This window comes from Lepidochelys kempii, chromosome 24 (assembly GCF_965140265.1).
Source record: "Lepidochelys kempii isolate rLepKem1 chromosome 24, rLepKem1.hap2, whole genome shotgun sequence".
Taxonomy (NCBI): Eukaryota; Metazoa; Chordata; order Testudines; family Cheloniidae; genus Lepidochelys; species Lepidochelys kempii.
In genome coordinates this window covers 8,748,973-8,768,335 of record NC_133279.1, presented here as the reverse complement: position 1 = coordinate 8,768,335, position 19,363 = coordinate 8,748,973, and the positions used below count along the sequence as shown (strand labels likewise).

Here is a 19,363-nt window from a genome sequence, read left to right as displayed (position 1 = left end):
AATAACAACAACAACAACGCCAGCTCCAGTCCATTTCAATTAGTGTCTCTTTTCCCCAGAAGGACAGTTCTGGCCATCTTTAATGCCATCTAGAAGACTGTCAGCTGAGGTGGGGGGAGGGTCCTTTTAAAAACTCCAGCTCAAAGGAAAGAGGGAGGGGTGTTAAAATGAAAGCCTTACTTAAAGCTTTGCATTTTTCTTAAAGTTAGTGCAGTTAGTGATTTTGAATGGTGTTTGCACCATAGTATAAGCAGGCTGAGATCTGAGTACCAAACCCTGAACCTTGTTTTACACTGTTGGAGAGTAACAGAATCATGTTAACACCTTGGACTCTTTGGGCCCCTGTATTCCATCTAAATGACTACAACAGACATGGAGAACAGTTGATCCTTATAACAGTCCTTAACATGTTTGAGGACTGTTACAGGTCCCCAGACTAAACGTGCCCAATCTTCATAGGTCAGGTTTGCTAAACTTTTGAGCATTTTTGTTGCTCTCCTCTGGACTCTCTCCATTTAGTCCACATGTTTCTTAAAGCGAGGTGTCCCATACGGGATGTGTTACTCCAGCGTAAGCCACACCAGTGCTGAGTGGAGTGAGACAGTTTCTTCCTGTGTCTTTCATGTGATATGGAACTCATGCTCTAATCCATACAGTTGATAGTATTTGCACACAGTTGTCATTAGGTTTCAGAATCAACAACCCATTTACATGATTAAGTAGTTCGCACCTTTCAAAACTATTGTTTGTCTGCAGGCTCTGAAACCAGAGCAATTGCATGGATTACAAGACCAAAAGAGACCACTGTGGTCGTCTAGTCTGACCTTCTGTCTAACACAGGCCAGAGACCTGACCCAAGTAATTCCAAGAGCAGGTCTTTTAGAAAAATATCCGATCTTTATTTAAAAATTCAGTGATGGAGAATCCATTATGACCATTGGTAAACTGTTCTAATGGTTAATTACTTTGTTTTAAATTTACACCTTATTTCCAGTCTGAAATTGCCTAGCTTCTACTTGCAGCCATTAGATTGTGTTGGACCTTTCTCTGCTAGACTGAAGAGCCCATTATTAAATATTGTTCCCTATATAATTATAGGCTGTAATCAAGTCTTCCCTTCACCTTCTCTTTAAGCTTAAATAGAAAGTCTTTGAGTCTCTTACTATAACATATGTTTTCTAATTCTTTATTCATGCTCCTGGCCCTCTCCAATTTTTCAACATCCTTCTTGTGAATTGTGGGCACCAGAACTGGACACAGGATTCCAGCAGCAGTGCCAAATACAGGAGTAAAATAATCTCCCTGCTTCTACTCGAGATTTCCCTGTTTATACATCCCACCGAGACGTAGGTTGCTTAAGGTCAAGGCCCTTCACAGCCTATCCCCACTGTCCCTGTCATGTCTCATTCGGTATCGGAGGTGGGAGTCGACCTTTCAATCGGCCCATGATAGTCTCTGTCACCCACTTCTTACATTTTCAAACACCTTTGTGCTTTCTCCCCTTCGGCCCCTCATGCCTGGGACAAGCGCCCTGTAAACTGTTGCAAAGCTACAGTGTTCTCCTCTGGCACAAAGATCGATGTGAACTGGAAAAGGTGCAGAGAAGGGCAACAAAATGACTAGGGGGGTGGACAAGCTTCCATATGAGGAGAGATTAAGAAAGACAGGGACGGTTCAGCTTTTTAAAGAGACAACTGAGGGGGGAGAGGATAGAGGTCTATGCATTCATGACTGGTGTGGAGAACGGGAATAAGGATATGTTAGTTACCCCTTCACAGAACACGCAAACCTGGGGTCACCCAATGAAATTAACAAGCAGCAGATTGAAAACAAACAGAAGAAGAACTTCTTCACCCAACACACTGTCAACCTGGGGAACTTGTTGCCAGGGGATAGTGCGAAGGCCAAAATTATAACTGGGTTATAACACAAATTAGAATAGTTCCTGGAGGAGAGGTCCATCAAGGGCTATTAGCCAAGAGGGTCAGGGATGCAACCCCACACTCTGGGTGTCCCTAAACCTCCAACTGCCAGAAGATGGGACTGGACAACGGGATGGATCACTCAAGAATTGCCCTGTTCTGTACATTCTCACTGAAACATCTGGCACCAGTCGCTGTAAGAAGACACGATTTGGGGTAGATGGATCATTGGTCTGGCCCAGTATGGCCGTTCTTATATTTGTAATCCTCCTTTAAACTCTCCTTTGCTGTAAGGCCTACAAAAATATTGACAACAGTTAGGCTGTTGGTGTGCAAAGCCAGTTTTGCTGACCATATGGCCTCACTTTTTTCTTGCACTCCTCCAGCTGTTGTCTCTTGTCTTATGCCTAGATTAGAAGCTTTTGGGGGTAGGGATTGTCTTTTTGTGACAAAATTCCTGCTCTACCTTGGTGGGTCTTGCGCTTATTGGCGGATTTGCTCATTTTGTAGCTTCACGGCAGCCCTCAGCTTGGCCATTTTTCTGAATTCACAGTCCAGGTCGACTCCTCCTGTGTCTGACCAGGAGTTGGGAGGATTTGGGGGGAACCTGGGCCCGTCCTCTACTCCAGGTTCCAGCCCAGGGCCCTGTGGAATGCAGCTGTCTAGAGTGCCTCCTGGAACAGCTGTGCGACAGCTACAACTCCTGGGCTACTTCCCCAGGGCCTCCTCCCAACACCTTCTTTATCCTCACCATAGGACCTTCCTCCTGGTGTCTGATAATGCTTGTACACCTCAGTCCTCCAACAGTCCGCGTTCTCACTTCCAGCTCCCCACACACACACCACAAACTGAAGTGAGCTCCTTTTTAAAACGCAGGTGCCCTTGTTGGGAACACTGGGGCATGGCCACTAGGTAACTCGAGGGGATGGAAGACCACAAGTGTTGATGAAGCCCCCTCGCACTAGGCCCCGGTGTCCTTGCCCCCCCCCCCCCCCCCTGCCTGGAGGCACTCGCAGCAGCTCTGTGTGCTAGGCCCAAGTGTCCTTGGCCCCCCTGCCTGGAGGCACACACAGCAGTTATGCTGAGAATCTGCAACAGTATGTTGCAGAGTCAGACTGCCTGAAACTAAGCAAGGCCAAACAGGGGAGATATGGAAGAACAATGCTGAATAAAGCAGCTTTATGTATAGTTTAACAAATGATACAGAGAATCAGGGAACTAGCTGGGAACTGGATTGGCTGGCTATATGGATACTTGGAGCAGCTTGCTATTGGATAAGTATGCTGGGAAAAAGGATGTATAAAAGCCTGTGTAACTTCCTGCTCTGTTGTGCAGGATTTGAGATTTTATTCTCCCTGTACCTTTTTGCAGCTGCAAATAAACTTTTCTGCTTCTCCACCCCGTTGTGATTATTGGGTGTAGCACACCGGGTAACGAACCACTCAAGCTGTTGTTCAGCCTCTCGGCACTGGGTGCCGGCAACACCCTGATTAGCTTGCCTTAATTGATTCTAGCAGCTTCTTGATGGGCTGCGGTGTTCTAATCAGCCTGTCTTAATTGTCTCCAGAAGGTTCCTGATTGTTCTGGAACCTTCCCTGTTACCTTACCCAGGGAAAAGGGACCTACTTAGCCTGCTCTCCTGCTGCTGCCGCCCTCTGGCCTAGGCTTTCCTTGCTTTTTGGCCCTGCTTTTGGCTTCCCCCCACCCCGACCAGGCCAGATGCTCTCCCCCCTTTCTTTTCTTTTTGTTGTTTTTTTTTCTTTCTCTGGTGTTGCTAGAGTGCTGGCCGGCTGCTGGCCAGCTGTTAGCCCCCCCCCGCCCGCCCTCGGACGCTGCTGCCGCTCCAGCTGAAAACCCCCCGCCTGAGAAGGGGGGGCCGGCCGGCCCGCTTCCCCAGAGCGAGGGAGTGGAAGGACCTAGGCCGCGGACCCAGACCCAGCCACTTGCTGTTTGTCTGCGGACCCATCTCTGGTTGAGAGGACTCTTATCACTTGCTCTGGCATTTCTGGAATGCAAAAAAGAAAGCCCGGAACAGACAGAGAAAAAGCCGTCCACCGGAGGAACACCGCCCGGGGAATCTACAAATCGCCGTGGAGGGGGCCTAAGACTGAGTAACTTTCGAACTGTGCTCTCGTGTAGGGGGAGGCCTTGACTGTGTTTTAACTGTGTTTGTAGGGACACAGGGGGTGTGGCACGGAGCCGCCCCCCGATCCATCTGTGTCCTCCCAACCCCCACACTACGATCTTCACCCCCCCCCCACTCCACCGTCTTTGCTGGCCGTCTAACATCTGCCTGGCGTGGGCCAGAAGCACCAGCCAACCAAACAGGACTCTCTGGACAAGTGTACGGTGGTTCATGTGCCCCCCCCCCCGTCCCTGAATTGTCCACCCCACAGCTTGTCCCTTTCTACCTGACCCCAACTCCTGTTAATCACCTGCCACCGCCCCCGCTGGGGCATCGGCAATGGAGGTTACCGGGGTCCTGACCTCTGTCCCTCCTTTTCTCCCCAATGCTGCCTTGCTACCAGCCCTTTCCACCCTGGGGAAACCTGTTTCTGTCATCAGTCTTCTCCAGTTGGGCTGCAAGGACCCCACCCTCCGTCACATTTTTTCCTTCCGCCGGCATGTGCAACTTTTACTGCCGTCAGCGGCACGTGATGGAGAGGCGCTCGAGGGGTCCTTCCTAGTCCCCCACCAGGGGACCCGTTACCGGGTGTACTTTTCCACGGGGGAGGCCCGGTGCTACCTCTGCCGGGCGTCGGGGCATGTCCGGACGGACTGCCCCTTAGCCAGGCAAGGAGGGGCACCTGGGATCCCCGAGACCCGGCAGGACATCGGCCCTGTCATTGCCGACGCCCCTGGCCACCCGGTACCTGAACCCACCCCCCTCCTCTTCGGACCATCACTTCTCCTGCTCAGGCCCAAGGAGCACCTCCCCTACAATGCCCAGACGAGCGGGAGAGCCCCGCCCTCGCTGCTGACAATCTGGCGGGGCCTATGGAGGAGGGTGTGGCAGAGATACCACCAGGCATGGGAGAGAGTCTACCCCAAGGGGAATCCTCCCTCCCTTATGCTGCCCCACCACTCCCCCCCAAGTCCCTGAGCCATCGCCTTTACCCCCTGACACGACCCCTCCTAACCAGCCCCCAGATGATGCTATGGAGGGCTGGGCCCTAGTCCAGAGGAAGCGAGGCAAGCGGAAGGTTCGAGCTCTGCCTCATCTACCCGAGGCGGAGGCCCCCCGGAAGACCAGGAAGGGGGGCACCGATGCCAAACCTTCCGCTTTGCCCACGAGTGCGTCCCATCCACCGGTGTCAGCCGGGAAAGACGTGGCAGCACCAGAGGGTAGTGTCTACCCTCCACGGACCCTCGAGGAAGCCCCTTCTGTCCTGACGCTACCCGAAGCCCCCGGGAACCCCAAGACAACCGTCGTGGCAGGTGCTGGCGGGGAGAATCCTGGGGCAGCGGAAAGTGTCCTCTCCTCCATGTTCAAGGAGATTGATGCCCTAGATCTGACCCCGGTCGCCCGGGGGAGGACGACCTTTTGCCAGCAAATCTCGATCTGGGCAACCTCACTCCACCCCCTTTTCCCCATACTCCCTCCCCTTAACTGCTGCTTCCGCTCCCACCTCCGAGGAGCCCTTGGACTCCTCCATCGACCTGGCCACTGATGGCACCCCGCTGACGACCACTGAGCTTGCTCAGGTGACAGCCGGCGCCACGCGGCCGGGACACGAGTCGCCAGGGACACCCCCCGTTGGTGCAGAGCAATCGACTTCTTTCCCGGGCGGGGGCTCTACAGAAGATAATCCACCTCCTGATGCTTTGGCTGCTAAATCCACCACAGAGCGCATGCCCAGTGTCACTGAGAGCTCCCTCCCCACCCCCTTAACCCTTGAGCCTGATCGGGAGGCGCCACCATCCAGCTGCTTGCCTCCCGAAACCCAGAACCTCGCCCGTGCTCCTACCCCTATCCAATTTACCTCCTGTGATGTTATCGCCGCCCCCAGGGCTGTCTCCTTTTCTTTCCCAACTGATGACCCCCAGGGAGCGGCCTTTGTGTTCTCCTGCCCTGACCCATTAGGAGCTGCTATTTTCCTTCCACCGCCCCCTATTGCCCCAGAGCTTGAGGCAGGCCTAGAAGCTCCAGCCCATCAGGCACCCCGTTGGGGGTCCGCACCCTGCTTGTCCGTTTTAGTGGACCACGGGGCTGCACAAAGGGCCCCGCTGGGGAACAACCGGGAAACCGTAACCCCACCCCCCCCATGAGCTGCGAGGAGAGCTGCAGAAGTTTTTAGAGGATGTCCGTGGCTCCCGCAACAAGGTACAACTTGCTCTCCAGGGACTTTTCTCAAATCCTCTGGGCCAGAAGGGCCCTCATGGGGGAAGGTAAAGGGACGGGGAAGTAGGATACCACGGCCTACTGGCGGGTCTGCGTCTTCCATGAACAATTACTCACCTACAGGATGGGTCACGGACTTCCTGGCAAAAGTCACGAGAGTCGGAAACCTCCTGGACTACGACCGGGGAGACTGGCTGGATCCCCTGACGCTCGCTCGGCGCATGGGGCTCTCCAGACCTTGTAACCCCCCCCCTCCCCGCGCGTACTTCAGGAGGTGAGGGCCGCTTTGCTGCCCGCTGCTAGAGCTTACCTCAGTCGGGTCCTGCTCAAGGGCACGCCCTGCCCCGCCCATCCTCTACCCCAGGTCCGCTGGACCTTTTAATTGGACCCCTGCCCTGTAGACCCAATCAACCCCCTCATCCCTTTATGGCAAGCCAGCTGCATGAACTGCAGCCGGTACACTTCCAAACCGCGCCAAGGAAACATCTATACACGCTCGTGCTCCACACCCTTCACGCCCTCACCCTAGTGTCCCACCCTGACATAAAGTGGCGAGACCTTCTGCCACCTTTGGAGGGTGAGCAGCCCCCGTGGGCCAGCCTGTCTTCCACCTTGGTTCCGAGGCCCGTCGGGGACATCAGTTGGCGGCTCCTTCACGGAGCTGTGAGCACGGGCACATACTTGGCGCAGTTCAACCCCATCCCAGATACTTGTCCCTTTTGCAGTGTGAGGGAAACCCTGGCGCACGTATATTTGGAGTGCACCAGGCTGCAGCCCCTGTTCCGGCTCCTCACAATTCTTCTATTCCGTTTTTGTTTGCATTTTTCCCCTCACCTTTTTATTTATGCACTCCCCATCCGTGGCCTCACAAAGTCGCGGGATCTCCTAGTTAACCTCCTCCTGGCCCTGGCTAAAACGGCCATCTATAAAACCAGAGAGGAGGTTGGCCGATGGAGTTTCCTGTGACTGTGGGGCCGTTTTCCAGTCCTCGGTCCGTTCGTGTATCTGGGCGGAGTTCTTCTGGGCGGCGTCCACTGACTCCCTTGATGCTTTTGAGGAGCAGTGGGCGCTGTCCGAGGCACTCTGCTCGGTGTCCCCGTCCGGCTCCCTTTGTTTTGACCCTTTGATTGGGGAAGAGAGTAAGGGACCCCAGCCCCAGCCATTGCTGCTGTGGACACCATCACCTTAGAGGGGTCCTTTCACACGTGGGTGCATGGGTCTCCCCCCGGGTTGTCACCCCACAGCCTGCCCCTTTTGTTGGGTGCTTTCAGAGGAGGGAATTGTTGGTGACACTCGGGCGTGGCGCCAGGTAACTCAAGGGGGTGGCAGACCTTGAGAGTCGATGAGGCCCCCTCGCTCTGGACCACCAGGTAATTCGGAAGGGTGGAAGACCACAAGAGTCGAGAGAGCCCCCTGTTCTGGGCCCAGGCAAGCTTGAACACTTCCCTCCCCTGAAGCTAATGAGAAAACAATTGCGATTGGTTGCTGTGTTACACATTGCATATGCTGTTGTTTTGTTTGTAAGTGTGTTATGCAAATAAAAAAATACCTTTTTTGCTTCAAAAAAAAAAAAAAATTATCGTACCCACAGCAGCCGCCATGGATACAAGCCGCGTGCAGCCCATCAAACTGGCCCGGGTCACCAAGGTGCTGGGCCGGACGGGCTCGCAGGGCCAGTGCACCCAGATTCATGTTGAATTCATGGACGACACCAGTAGATCCATCATCCGAAACGTAAAGGGGCCTGTCCGTGAGGGGGATGTTTTGATGCTGCTGGAGTCTGAGCGTGAAGCAAGGCAATTACGCTGATCTATGCTGCAGCTGGTTGGCAAGCCTGATGTGACTACCATTTCCAACTTCCTGTAATGAAGAAGCGACAGTTCATACCTACTCCGCTTGATTTAGTGAAGAGGAATGTTGTGTTTCAGAGACTACAAAAAGGATTTTTTTCCAGTTTAAAAAAAAAAATTACTCTCCTATAGCCATCTAGCCTCACCCTGTCACACTTTGTTCGGTGTTTGTACAGTGCCTAGCGCTGGTTCTTGAGCATAAGCCTATTTTACAGATGGAGAAATGGACGCCCAGGGAGCTGAAGTTACCTGCTCTTGGTCACAGTGCAAAAATCTGTGGCCAGATTGGTGACAGAATGCAATCCCAGGGCTCTGTGCTAAGAACTAGACAGACAGCGATGCCTTCCTCGGAAAATCACCCCACTCTGCAGTAAAGGGCATATTGCAACCCTTCGATGAAAGAGACAAGGCCCAAAGTTAGTTGTAAGGAAGGAGAAAAAGAGAGGTCAAACGTCAGCTGAACTCTGCTGAACAACAAATTGGCCTAGGTAGAACATGGTATGTTTTCATATGCTGTGTGCTTGCTTTGCTATGCTGTCTGCTGAGGGTAGCAGAATGCAGGCCCTTTGGCTCACGTTTCCCCTCGAGCTATTATTTTTTATGGGGTTGGCACAGCGGCTCCCAGCCTTCCTTGGTTCACATACTGGCCCCTTAAAAATATTCTGTGATGTGACTGGAGTATCAAGCTCGTGTACCCCCAGTGGTACACATAACTCTGTTAGGGGAAGCCCTGGCTAGCTTATTAGCTAAAGAGAACCGGGTGGGGGCCTGACTGGACCGGCTCTCTTGCTTTCTGGGTTGCGGGCAGCCCCGCCTATGTCCTACTGACGAGTGGCGAGAACTGGGGTCTGTTTGAATCATGGCATCTCTTTTGGTGGAAAACCCTGTTTTTCAAAGGGATTTTGCCTTCTCCGTGTCACTGTCCGTACACACCTTTTTAGCATGACCTCCTTGTCATTAACAGCTCCTTCTACAATGCATTAGAGAGCTGGTCCTGGGAAGGGGGTACCTGGTGAAATCAAAGTGCTTCTGCACTCCCCCATGTGCCTTCAGAATATACCAATAACCGTCCAAATTGGCAGGGGAGGGGCTTCTGACATGTGTGTGACCCAGCTGGCTCAGATGGGGGCCTTACTTTATATTGCTGTAATCGCCAGAGGCCTCAAACAGGGTCAGGACCTCACTGTGCTGCATGCTGGAGAAACCCATTCTCTCTGCACTGAACAGCTCACAGTCCAATGCAGTTGTGTAGTGCTTTTGTGAAGACAAGCTACGCTGCTGGGAGAGAGCTCTTCTGTTGGCAGAATTAATCTACCTCCGCCAGAGGCCGTAGCTATGTCAGTGGGAGAAGATCTCCTGTCCACCTAGCACTGTCTACATCAGCGCTTAGAGCGGTATAACTACATCACTCAGGGGTGTGGATCTGAGTGACGTCGTTATGCTTATGCTATAAGCTTATGCTCTAATAAATTGGTTAGTCTCTAAGGTGCCACAAGTCCTCCTTTTCTTTTTGCGAATACAGACTAACACGGCTGTTACTCTGAAACCTGTCATTATGCAAGGCACTGCATTTAGCCGTATGGAGTGGAAATCTATCAACTGCATGAAAAAACTTGTACAGATACAGACAGACATCATCTTCCTTTCCAAATGCAAACAGATGGACATCGTACCAAAAGGACTGAAGGTAAAAAATCCATTACAATCTACATACCACACAGACTATGCTGACAGCTTGTGCCACACGCTCTCAAAGAAACTGCAGAATCACCTGATCAACATCCTCTACAGCAAACAGGGAAAGATTAAGAATGAGCTCTCAAAAATGGATACTCTCATAAAAAACCAACCTTCCACACAAACTTCCTCGTGGCTGGATTTTACTAAAACTAGACAAGCCATTTACAACGCACACTTTGCTTCTCTACAAAAGAAAAAGGACACTAAACTTTCTAAACTACTACATGCTACAAGGGGCCACAGCAATGGTTCCCTCAACCCACCTAGCAATATTGTTAATCTATCCAACTATACTCTCAGCCCAGCAGAAGCAGCTGTTCTATCTCGGGGCCTCTCCTTCTGCCCCTCCACCCCCACGAACATGATACAGTTCTGTGGTGACCTAGAATCCTATTTTCGACGTCTCCGACTCAAGGAATATTTCCAAAATACCTCTGAACAGCATACTAATCCACAGAGGTCTCCCTACCAACACTACAGAAAGAGGGATTCTAGGTGGACTCCTCCTGAAGGTCGAAACAGCAGACTGGACTTCTACATAGAGTGCTTCCGCCGACGTGCACGGGCTGAAATTGTGGAAAAGCAGCATCACTTGCCCCATAACCTCAGCCATGCGGAACGCAATGCCATCCACAGCCTCAGAAACAACTCTGACATCATAATCAAAAAGGCTGACAAAGGAGGTGCTGTTGTCGTCATGAATAGGTCGGAATATGAACAAGAGGCTGCTCGGCAGCTCTCCAACACGAGTTTCTACAAGCCATTACCCTCTGATCCCACTGAGAGTTACCAAAAGCAACTACAGCATTTGCTCAAGAAACTTCCTGAAAAAGCACAAGATCAAATCCGCACAGACACACCCCCGGAACCCCGACCTGGGGTATTCTATCTACTACCCAAGATCCATAAACCTGGAAATCCTGGGCGCCCCATCATCGCAGGCATTGGCACCCTGACAGCAGGATTGTCTGGCTATGTAGACTCCCTCCTCAGGCCCTACGCTACCAGCACTCCCAGCTACCTTCGAGACACCACTGACTTCCTGAGGAAACTACAATCCATCGGTGATCTTCCTGATAACACCATCCTGGCCACTATGGATGTAGAAGCCCTCTACACCAACATTCCACACAAAGATGGACTACAAGCCGTCAAGAACACTATCCCCGATAATGTCACGGCTAACCTGGTGGCTGAACTTTGTGACTTTGTCCTTACCCATACCTACTTCACATTTGGGGACAATGTATACCTTCAGATCAGCGGCACTGCTATGGGTACCCGCATGGCCCCACAGTATGCCAACATTTTTATGGCTGACTTAGAACAACGCTTCCTCAGCTCTCGTCCCCTAAAGCCCCTACTCTACTTGCGCTATATTGATGACATCTTCATCATCTGGACCCATGGAAAAGAAGCCCTTGAGGAATTCCACCATGATTTCAACAATTTCCATCCCACCACCAACCTCAGCCTGGTCCAGTCCACACAAGAGATCCACTTCCTGGACACTACAGTGCTAATAAACAATGGTCACATAAACACCACCCTATACCGGAAACCTACTGACCGCTATTCCTACCTGCATGCCTCCAGCTTTCACCCTGACCACACCACACGATCCATCGTCTACAGCCAAGCTCTGCGATACAACCGCATTTGCTCCAACCCCTCAGACTTCAAATCCAGACTCCAGCGAGAAACTGCTGAATTGGAATTCATTTGCAAATTGGATACTATTAATTTAGGCTTAAATAGAGACTTGGAGTGGCTAAGTCATTATGCAAGGTAGCCTGTTTCCTCTTGTTTTTTCCTACCCCCCCCCCCCCCCAGATGTTCTGGTTTAACTTGGATTTTAACTTGAAGAGTGGTCAGTTTGGATGAGCTATTACCAGCAGGAGAGTGAGTTTGTGTGTGTATGGGGGTGGGGGGGATGTGAGAACCTGGATTTATGCAGGAAATAGCCCAGCTTAATTGTCATGCACATTGTGTAAAGAGTTATCACTTTGGATGGGCTATCACCAGCAGGAGAGTGAATTTGTGTGGGGGGGTGGAGGGTGAGAAAACCTGGATTTGTGCTGGAAATCACTTTAGATAAGCTATTACCAGCAGGACAGTGGGGTGGGAATAGGTATTGTTTCATATTCTCTGTGTATATATAAAGCCTGCTGCAGTTTCCACGATATGCATCTGAAGAAGTGAGCTGTAGCTCACGAAAGCTTATGCTCTAATAAATTGGTTAGTCTCTAAGGTGCCACAAGTCCTCCTTTTCTTTTTGCGAATACAGACTAACACGGCTGTTACTCTGAAACCTACAAGATCTCTGTCAAGCTTTCTTACAACTACAATACCCACCTGCTGAAGTGAAGAAACAGATTGATAGAGCCAGAAGAGTTCCCAGAAGTTACCTACTACAGGACAGGCCTTACAAAGAAAATAACAGAACGCCACTAGCCGTCACCTTCAGCCCCCAACTAAAACCCCTCCAACGCATTATTAAGGATCTACAACCTATCCTAAAGGATGACCCAACACTCTCACAAATCTTGGGAGACAGGCCAGTCCTTGCCTACAGACAGCCCCGCAACCTGAAGCAAATACTCACCAACAACCACATACCACACAACAGAACCACTAACCCAGGAACTTATCCTTGCAACAAAGCCCGTTGCCAACTGTGCCCACATATCTATTCAGGGGACACCATCACAGGGCCTAATAACATCAGCCACACTATCAGAGGCTCGTTCACCTGCACATCCACCAATGTGATATATGCCATCATGTGCCAGCAATGCCCCTCTGCCATGTACATTGGTCAAACTGGACAGTCTCTACGTAAAAGAATAAATGGACACAAATCAGATGTCAAGAATTATAACATTCATAAACCAGTCGGAGAACACTTCAATTTCTCTGGTCACGCGATCACAGACATGAAGGTCGCTATCTTAAAACAAAAAAACTTCAAATCCAGACTCCAGCGAGAAACTGCTGAATTGGAATTCATTTGCAAATTGGATACTATTAATTTAGGCTTAAATAGAGACTTGGAGTGGCTAAGTCATTATGCAAGGTAGCCTGTTTCCTCTTGTTTTTTCCTACCCCCCCCCCCCCCCCCAGATGTTCTGGTTTAACTTGGATTTTAACTTGAAGAGTGGTCAGTTTGGATGAGCTATTACCAGCAGGAGAGTGAGTTTGTGTGTGTATGGGGGTGGGGGGGGGGGTGTGAGAACCTGGATTTATGCAGGAAATAGCCCAGCTTGATTGTCATGCACATTGTGTAAAGAGTTGTCACTTTGGATGGGCTATCACCAGCAGGAGAGTGAATTTGTGTGGGGGGGTGGAGGGTGAGAAAACCTGGATTTGTGCTGGAAATCACTTTAGATAAGCTATTACCAGCAGGACAGTGGGGTGGGAATAGGTATTGTTTCATATTCTCTGTGTATATATAAAGCCTGCTGCAGTTTCCACGATATGCATCTGAGGAAGTGAGCTGTAGCTCACGAAAGCTTATGCTCTAATAAATTGGTTAGTCTCTAAGGTGCCACAAGTCCTCCTTTTCTTTTTGCGTTATACCGAAGTAATTCTGTAGTGTAGACCTAGCCCCATAGAGCCATTCCCTGCCCTAAGGAGCTTAGGCAATCTAAATAGATAAGTTTCACTGTGTATATATAAAGCCTGCTGCAGTTTCCACGATATGCATCTGAGGAAGTGAGCTGTAGCTCACGAAAGCTTATGCTCTAATAAATTGGTTAGTCTCTAAGGTGCCACAAGTCCTCCTTTTCTTTTTGTAAATAGATAAGGCAGACAAAGGGTGGGAGAGGAAACAGAGGGGAAGTGACTCACCCATCCTCACAGCCAGGAATGGAAGAACCCAGATCTCCTGACTCCTGATCCAGTGCCCTACCCACTAGATCACGTTGTCTCCCTTATTATAGACGGATGAAGCAAGTTAAAATAACAAAGCTCATTGTTTTGTTACTGGGGCTGACTTTAAACATGGGGTAGAGAGATCATCACAAGCCACTCATGCAGAAGGACTCCCTAAACAAAATGTGTAATGGTCCCAGGTTTGAATTTCACCATCTAAACCTCAAGTCCACCTTTAAAAATGTTTCTTCCAGAGAAAAACAAGTACCTGTTCGGACCTCTCGAGCTGGTAATGCAGTGACCCCCAATGGCCAAATACGGTCAGGACATCTCTCTTGCACCAGCTGCTTTTAAAACAATTAACAAAAGAGTTTGGTATCTTTGCTTACACTGTAAGATCTATATGTGCGCAACATGTGGGAGTTTTCAGTTACCACAAGCCTAGTAAACCAAGGCTACCATCCTCTGGGTAATTTTAACTGGCAGGGATGGGATGGATTGAAGCTAAATGTGATACTGATCAAGGAAATGTGCAGGGGCCCTGTGAAACTCTTTACCAGAGGATGTTGTAAATGCCACAACTATAACAGGGTTCAAAAAAGAACTAGAAAAATTCATGGAGGATAGGTGCATCAATGGTTATTAGGATGGGCAGGGATGGGGGAATGGGTAGGATGGATCTCGGAGACCTAGCAAGATCAATCAGCTGATGGGAGAGGCAGCGAGGACAGGGGATTTGGGAGTGGATTGAAAAAAGAACTAGATAAGTTCATAGCCAGGATGGGCAGGGATAGTGTCCCTATCCTCTGATTGCCAGCAGCTGGGAACGGGCAACAGGGGATGGGTCACTTCTGTTACCTGTTCTGTTCATTTCCTCTGAAGCACATGGCCTTGACCACTGTTGGAAGAGAGGATGCTGGGCTAGATGGACCATTGGTCTGACCCAGTATGGCCGTTCTTATGTCCTTAACCCATCCATGCACTACTCCCAAACAATTAGCAGATGCTGCGCTCCTCCATGTACTTGACTTGTGGGTACACACATTCCAAATCGCTCACTTGTTGGCAGGCAGCCACGCCAGGAATTGTTGTCGCAATGGCACATCTACAAAGCTTTAATTGGGAATAAAGTGCTTGTCCATTCCTGCAAGCCCAGTTCTAAATGGCCAGAAGGGACAACTGTGACCATCTAGTCTGACCTCCTGTCTAGCCCAGGCCAGAGAACGTTCTCAAAATAATGCCTGCAAGCTCCACGCAGGCCTACAACGTACAAGTGCCCTCCCTCCCAGCTCTGTAAGTCCCGTTATTTGTATTTCACGCATTTCTCTTTCCCCCCATTATTATCACAACAAAGGGCCGGCAAGTGAATTCTGCATCAGGGCCAAGAAATTTCCAAAGCAATTTTGTTTGGAAAAACCTGGCAATTCCTCCAGGGCAAAAGCTCATTCCTCTGGGCCAAGTAACTTTTCCTGCTGGAGGAATAAAACGCAACTAATCCCCCTGCCTGAGACGATTTGCCTGCACGCACTTTTCTTGCAAGGCGGGGGCGGGTTCTAGCTCCAACGCCAGCCCTTCCCCCTCCGGCCGGGGACGAAGTTGTCCTCCTGTAGCCCCTTGAGAAGGCGCGATGAAACTACAACTCCCAGCGGCCCTTGCGGCCGACCTTTTAAGATGGGCGCCGGTGATTGGCTGGAGGTTGGGCCAGTGCGAGGGCGGCTTGTTGGCGGGGCCTAGCCCGGCCGGTGTCTCAGAGGGAGGCAAGATGGTGCTGGAGAGCACTATGGTCTGGTGAGGAGCCGGAGCCGGGGCCGGGCAGGGGGTGGGGGCCGAGGCGGGCGAGGTCGGGCCGGGGCCCCGGGGAGGAGCCGAGAATAGGCCGGGCCAGGGCCCGGGGAGCGGGGACCGGGCCCCCGCGGGGTTTCCCTGAGTCATCCCGGCTCCTGCTCCGCTGTCTAGGCCCGGCCGGGGGGCAGGATGAGGGGGAGCGGGGTCAGGCGTGGGGGCTCGCCCGAAGCAGGACAGGGGAGTTAGTGGGGCTATCTGGGGGGAGGGGGAGCAGGGTCAGGCGGGGGGGGCTCGCTGGGGGGGGAGTGGGGCTGGGGGGGCTGTTGGGGTGGGGGGGCTGAGGGGGAGCAGGGTCAGGCAGATGGGCTCTGGGGGAGGAGCGGGGCGGGGCTGTCTGGGTGAGGGGGAGCAGGGTCAGGCGGGGGGGGCTCGCTGGAGGGGGAGTGGGGCTGGGGGGGCTGTTGGGGTGGGGGGGCTGAGGGGGAGCAGGGTCAGGCAGATGGGCTCTGGGGGAGGAGCGGGGCGGGGCTATCTGGGTGGAGGGGGAGCAGGGTCAGGCGGGGGGGGCTCGCTGGGGGGGGGAGTGGGGCTGGGGGGGCTGTTGGGGTGGGGGGGCTGAGGGGGAGCAGGGTCAGGCAGACGGGCTCTGGGGGAGGAGCGGGGCGGGGCTGTCTGGGTGAGGGGGAGCAGGGTCAGGCAGGGGGGCTCTGGGAGTGGAGTGGGGCTGGGGGAGGCTGTTGGGGTGGGGGGGCTGAGGGGGAGCAGGGTCAGGCAGACGGGCTCTGGGGGAGGAGCGGGGCGGGGCTATCTGGGTGGAGGGGGAGCAGGGTCAGGCGGGGGGGGCTCGCTGGAGGGGGAGTGGGGCTGGGGGGGCTGTTGGGGTGGGGGGGCTGAGGGGGAGCAGGGTCAGGCAGACGGGCTCTGGGGGAGGAGCGGGGCGGGGCTGTCTGGGTGGGGGGGAGCAGGGTCAGGCAGGGAGGCTCTGGGAGTGGAGTGGGGCTGGGGGAGGCTGTTGGGGTGGGGGGGCTGAGGGGGAGCAGGGTCAGGCAGGGGGGTTCTGGGGCTGGAGTGGGGCTGTGGGGGTGGGTTGAGGGGGAGCAGGGTCAGGCAGGGGGGCTCACCCGGGGTGGAGCAGAGCGGCACCGGAGGGGGGGATGTGGAGCTGGGGGCTGGTTCAGTGCTGGCTGTGGGGGGATGGGGGACAGCAGTGGGCAGGTGAGGGGGTGAAATATCCCCAGGTGGGGAGACTCCTGCGGGCAGGGCCAGCTTGGGGTGAGGAGAACTGCACTGAGTGCGGGGTCGGGGGGGCTGTCAGAGTGGGCGATAGGGTTGAGCAATGGGGTATGTGGCACTGGGTCAGGCTGGAGAGAATCTGGGGGGGACTGACAGGACTAAGTAGGGGCCACATATGTTTAGGGTCCTGGGGGGAGGGGTGCAGGGCTAGTTGGGAGGTTGGAGGAGGGCAGGTGGGGGTGGATTAGGGTTATGCGAGGGAAGTGGAATATCCCTAGGCAGGGGGGACTCTGAGGCAGGGCCAGGGCCAGGCTGAGGGGAGAGTGAGGCCTAGGTGGGGTGGGGAAGAGGAGCAGGGATGGGGGGGTGGCAAGGGAGGGGTTGGGGTTGAGTTGTGCGGGATGTGGAGCAGGGTCAGGCTGGAGAGGCTCTGTGGGGGAAGTAGGGGCAGGACCAGGGTGAGAATCTGGTTAAGGGGATGGGGAAGAGGAACAGGGCTGACTTGATGGGGTTGGGGAGAACTAGGAGAGGGGAGGGCTGGATTTGGATCAGGCAGGACGGGGCAAGCGGGAGTGGAATAGCCCCAGGCTGGGGAGATTTCAGTGTGGGGAAAAGTCTGAGGTGAGAGGGAGTTGGGGAGGGCTGGTGCCAGAAAGGGGGTCTGGAGCAGGGCTGGGTTAAAGTCATGCAGGGGGTAAATGGAGCAGGACCTGGCTGGGGAGATTTCTGGGAGTGGGAGATGAGTGGCAGGTTGGGAGCAGGGATGTGAAAGAGGCAGAGGCCATCCCAGTTCTGGGCTGGGGATGGGGTAGGAGAAGATGAATGGGCAGCATCAGTAGAAGGCTGTGGGGGGAAGTGGGATCTGTTGGGTGACTTAGTTCTAGTTTGGACTGTGGGGCACAGTAATAGACTGAAGGGATCAGGGGGTGGTCACAAGGTGATGAGAATCACTGCCCTTTTATGGGAGGAAGGATTAATTCTGGACTGGTGAGGGGACTAAGCTGGCTGTCCCTTCCAGGCTAGAAGGTGGTTTGGTGCTGGCTGAGGTAAGGGCAGGGAGAGTTGTTAACTTGGATGTAAGGCTGGGCTGGGAGGGCTATAGAGATGACCGTTGTTTGGATGGGGAGCTTCTCCTTGGCTGTGGAGGGCTTTCGTTTAGTGGGCAATGGATGATAGTCTGGGACAGGAGATTCAGAGGGGGGCAGTGCTGGGATGTGGTGACATTTGGGTCAGGTGCGATAAGGCAAATATTTGACATTGGTTGGGGAGGGCTTGATGCTGTGGAGAATCTGTAGGGCAGAGTGTGGTGGTCAGACTCTGGAGGATGGGGAGGGGTGCTCTCTGGGAGGATCAGTTGGGACTGAGAAGTGGGAGCATTTGAGACAGCTAGACTAGAATCCACTTCACACTGGATCAACAAAGATAGCCAGGGCCTCCTCTGTGTTAACTTACCTTTAGCCCGGTCTGGATTCAACCCCCAACCTTCCTCCCTGTCCACCCCCCACACATTATCTCATAGCACAGCCAAGGCTGGTTCGGGTTTGATGTGGCCCAGAGTAGCTTGTAACAAGAGCAGACAATAGAGACTGTTCACAGGATACAGTGTCTGACCCTTCTCCCCCACCCCCCAAGAACTGGAGAGTATAAATAAACTGACCACCATTTTACTTAGGTTTGCTTTCTACATTACCAAGCTGATAGCTAGAGCTAAAATCAGGCATAGAAAATAAGTTTATACTTCAGAGATGCATAAAAAAATCACTAAACTTACTATTAAACTTACTATTGTTCAGAGCACAATAAAGATTATGGTTACTACAATACCTCAGACCCATTAGTTGCTGTAGTCTAATTACCAAATGTAGCAATGGCAGAGATTCATAAGATGCACAAAACTTCCATTGTGCGTTGTATATGGTAACTAAATAGCTCTTCAGTTAGTTGGATAGAGACATCACAGTAGCTTGATTTGCTAAGTAACTATGTCAGATTCAAATAAGAGACAGTGTCAGGTTAATCATTGTTCTCTTGTAGCTGTTGATTTCATGACTTTGGTAGAGTGAGTTCTGAAATTGGAATATAAAATCCCAGGTCTAGTGAGTCCAGTCCATTGTTGCCTTGTACATTGTATGGTCACCTACACCAGTGCAGAATGGGTGCAGTGGGCTACCATTCTAGTCTGGCAGTGTATTTACCCTCATTGTTACACTAGGTTCACATAGTGACAATAACTGCATAAGGTGCAGGGCAAGAAGAGCTGGGCCATGTGGGTGGGGGGTGTAGTGGGTTAGACCAGGGCACTGGGAGTCATGAGTCCTGGTTTCTGGCCCACATCATGCCACTGGTACTGTCACCTTGAGGAGTCATGATGTCTGTGTCTCGTAAAATAAGAGTATTAACTTGCTTCTCAGGGTTGTTAGAATTAATGTTAGCAAAGCACTTTGAAGTCCATATGCCATGTGCTATTTCTTACTACACACATCCACTTCCATTCTTGTGTGTGAATGAATGGCTGCTTTTTGTAGTAAAGAATATTTGCGTTCAGCAGCACACAGGGTTTGCATTTTAATACAAATGATGCCTTCTGGCATGAGAAAGTGGCTTTGTGTGCTACAGCC

General features: G+C 52.3%; 2 protein-coding genes across 2 annotated transcripts in view; both read left to right on the top strand.

The window, feature by feature from the left end:
* LOC140902798 (putative PIP5K1A and PSMD4-like protein) overlaps positions 1-19,363 on the top strand; it is a 73,965-nt gene that overhangs the window by 42,558 nt on the left and 12,044 nt on the right. The window lies entirely within an intron of this gene.
* Positions 7,830-8,088, top strand: LOC140902644 (small ribosomal subunit protein eS28-like). The gene has a single exon (XM_073322959.1). It carries the CDS (start codon positions 7,864-7,866, stop codon positions 8,071-8,073), a length of 210 nt encoding a protein of 69 aa, XP_073179060.1. The 5' UTR covers positions 7,830-7,863; the 3' UTR covers positions 8,074-8,088.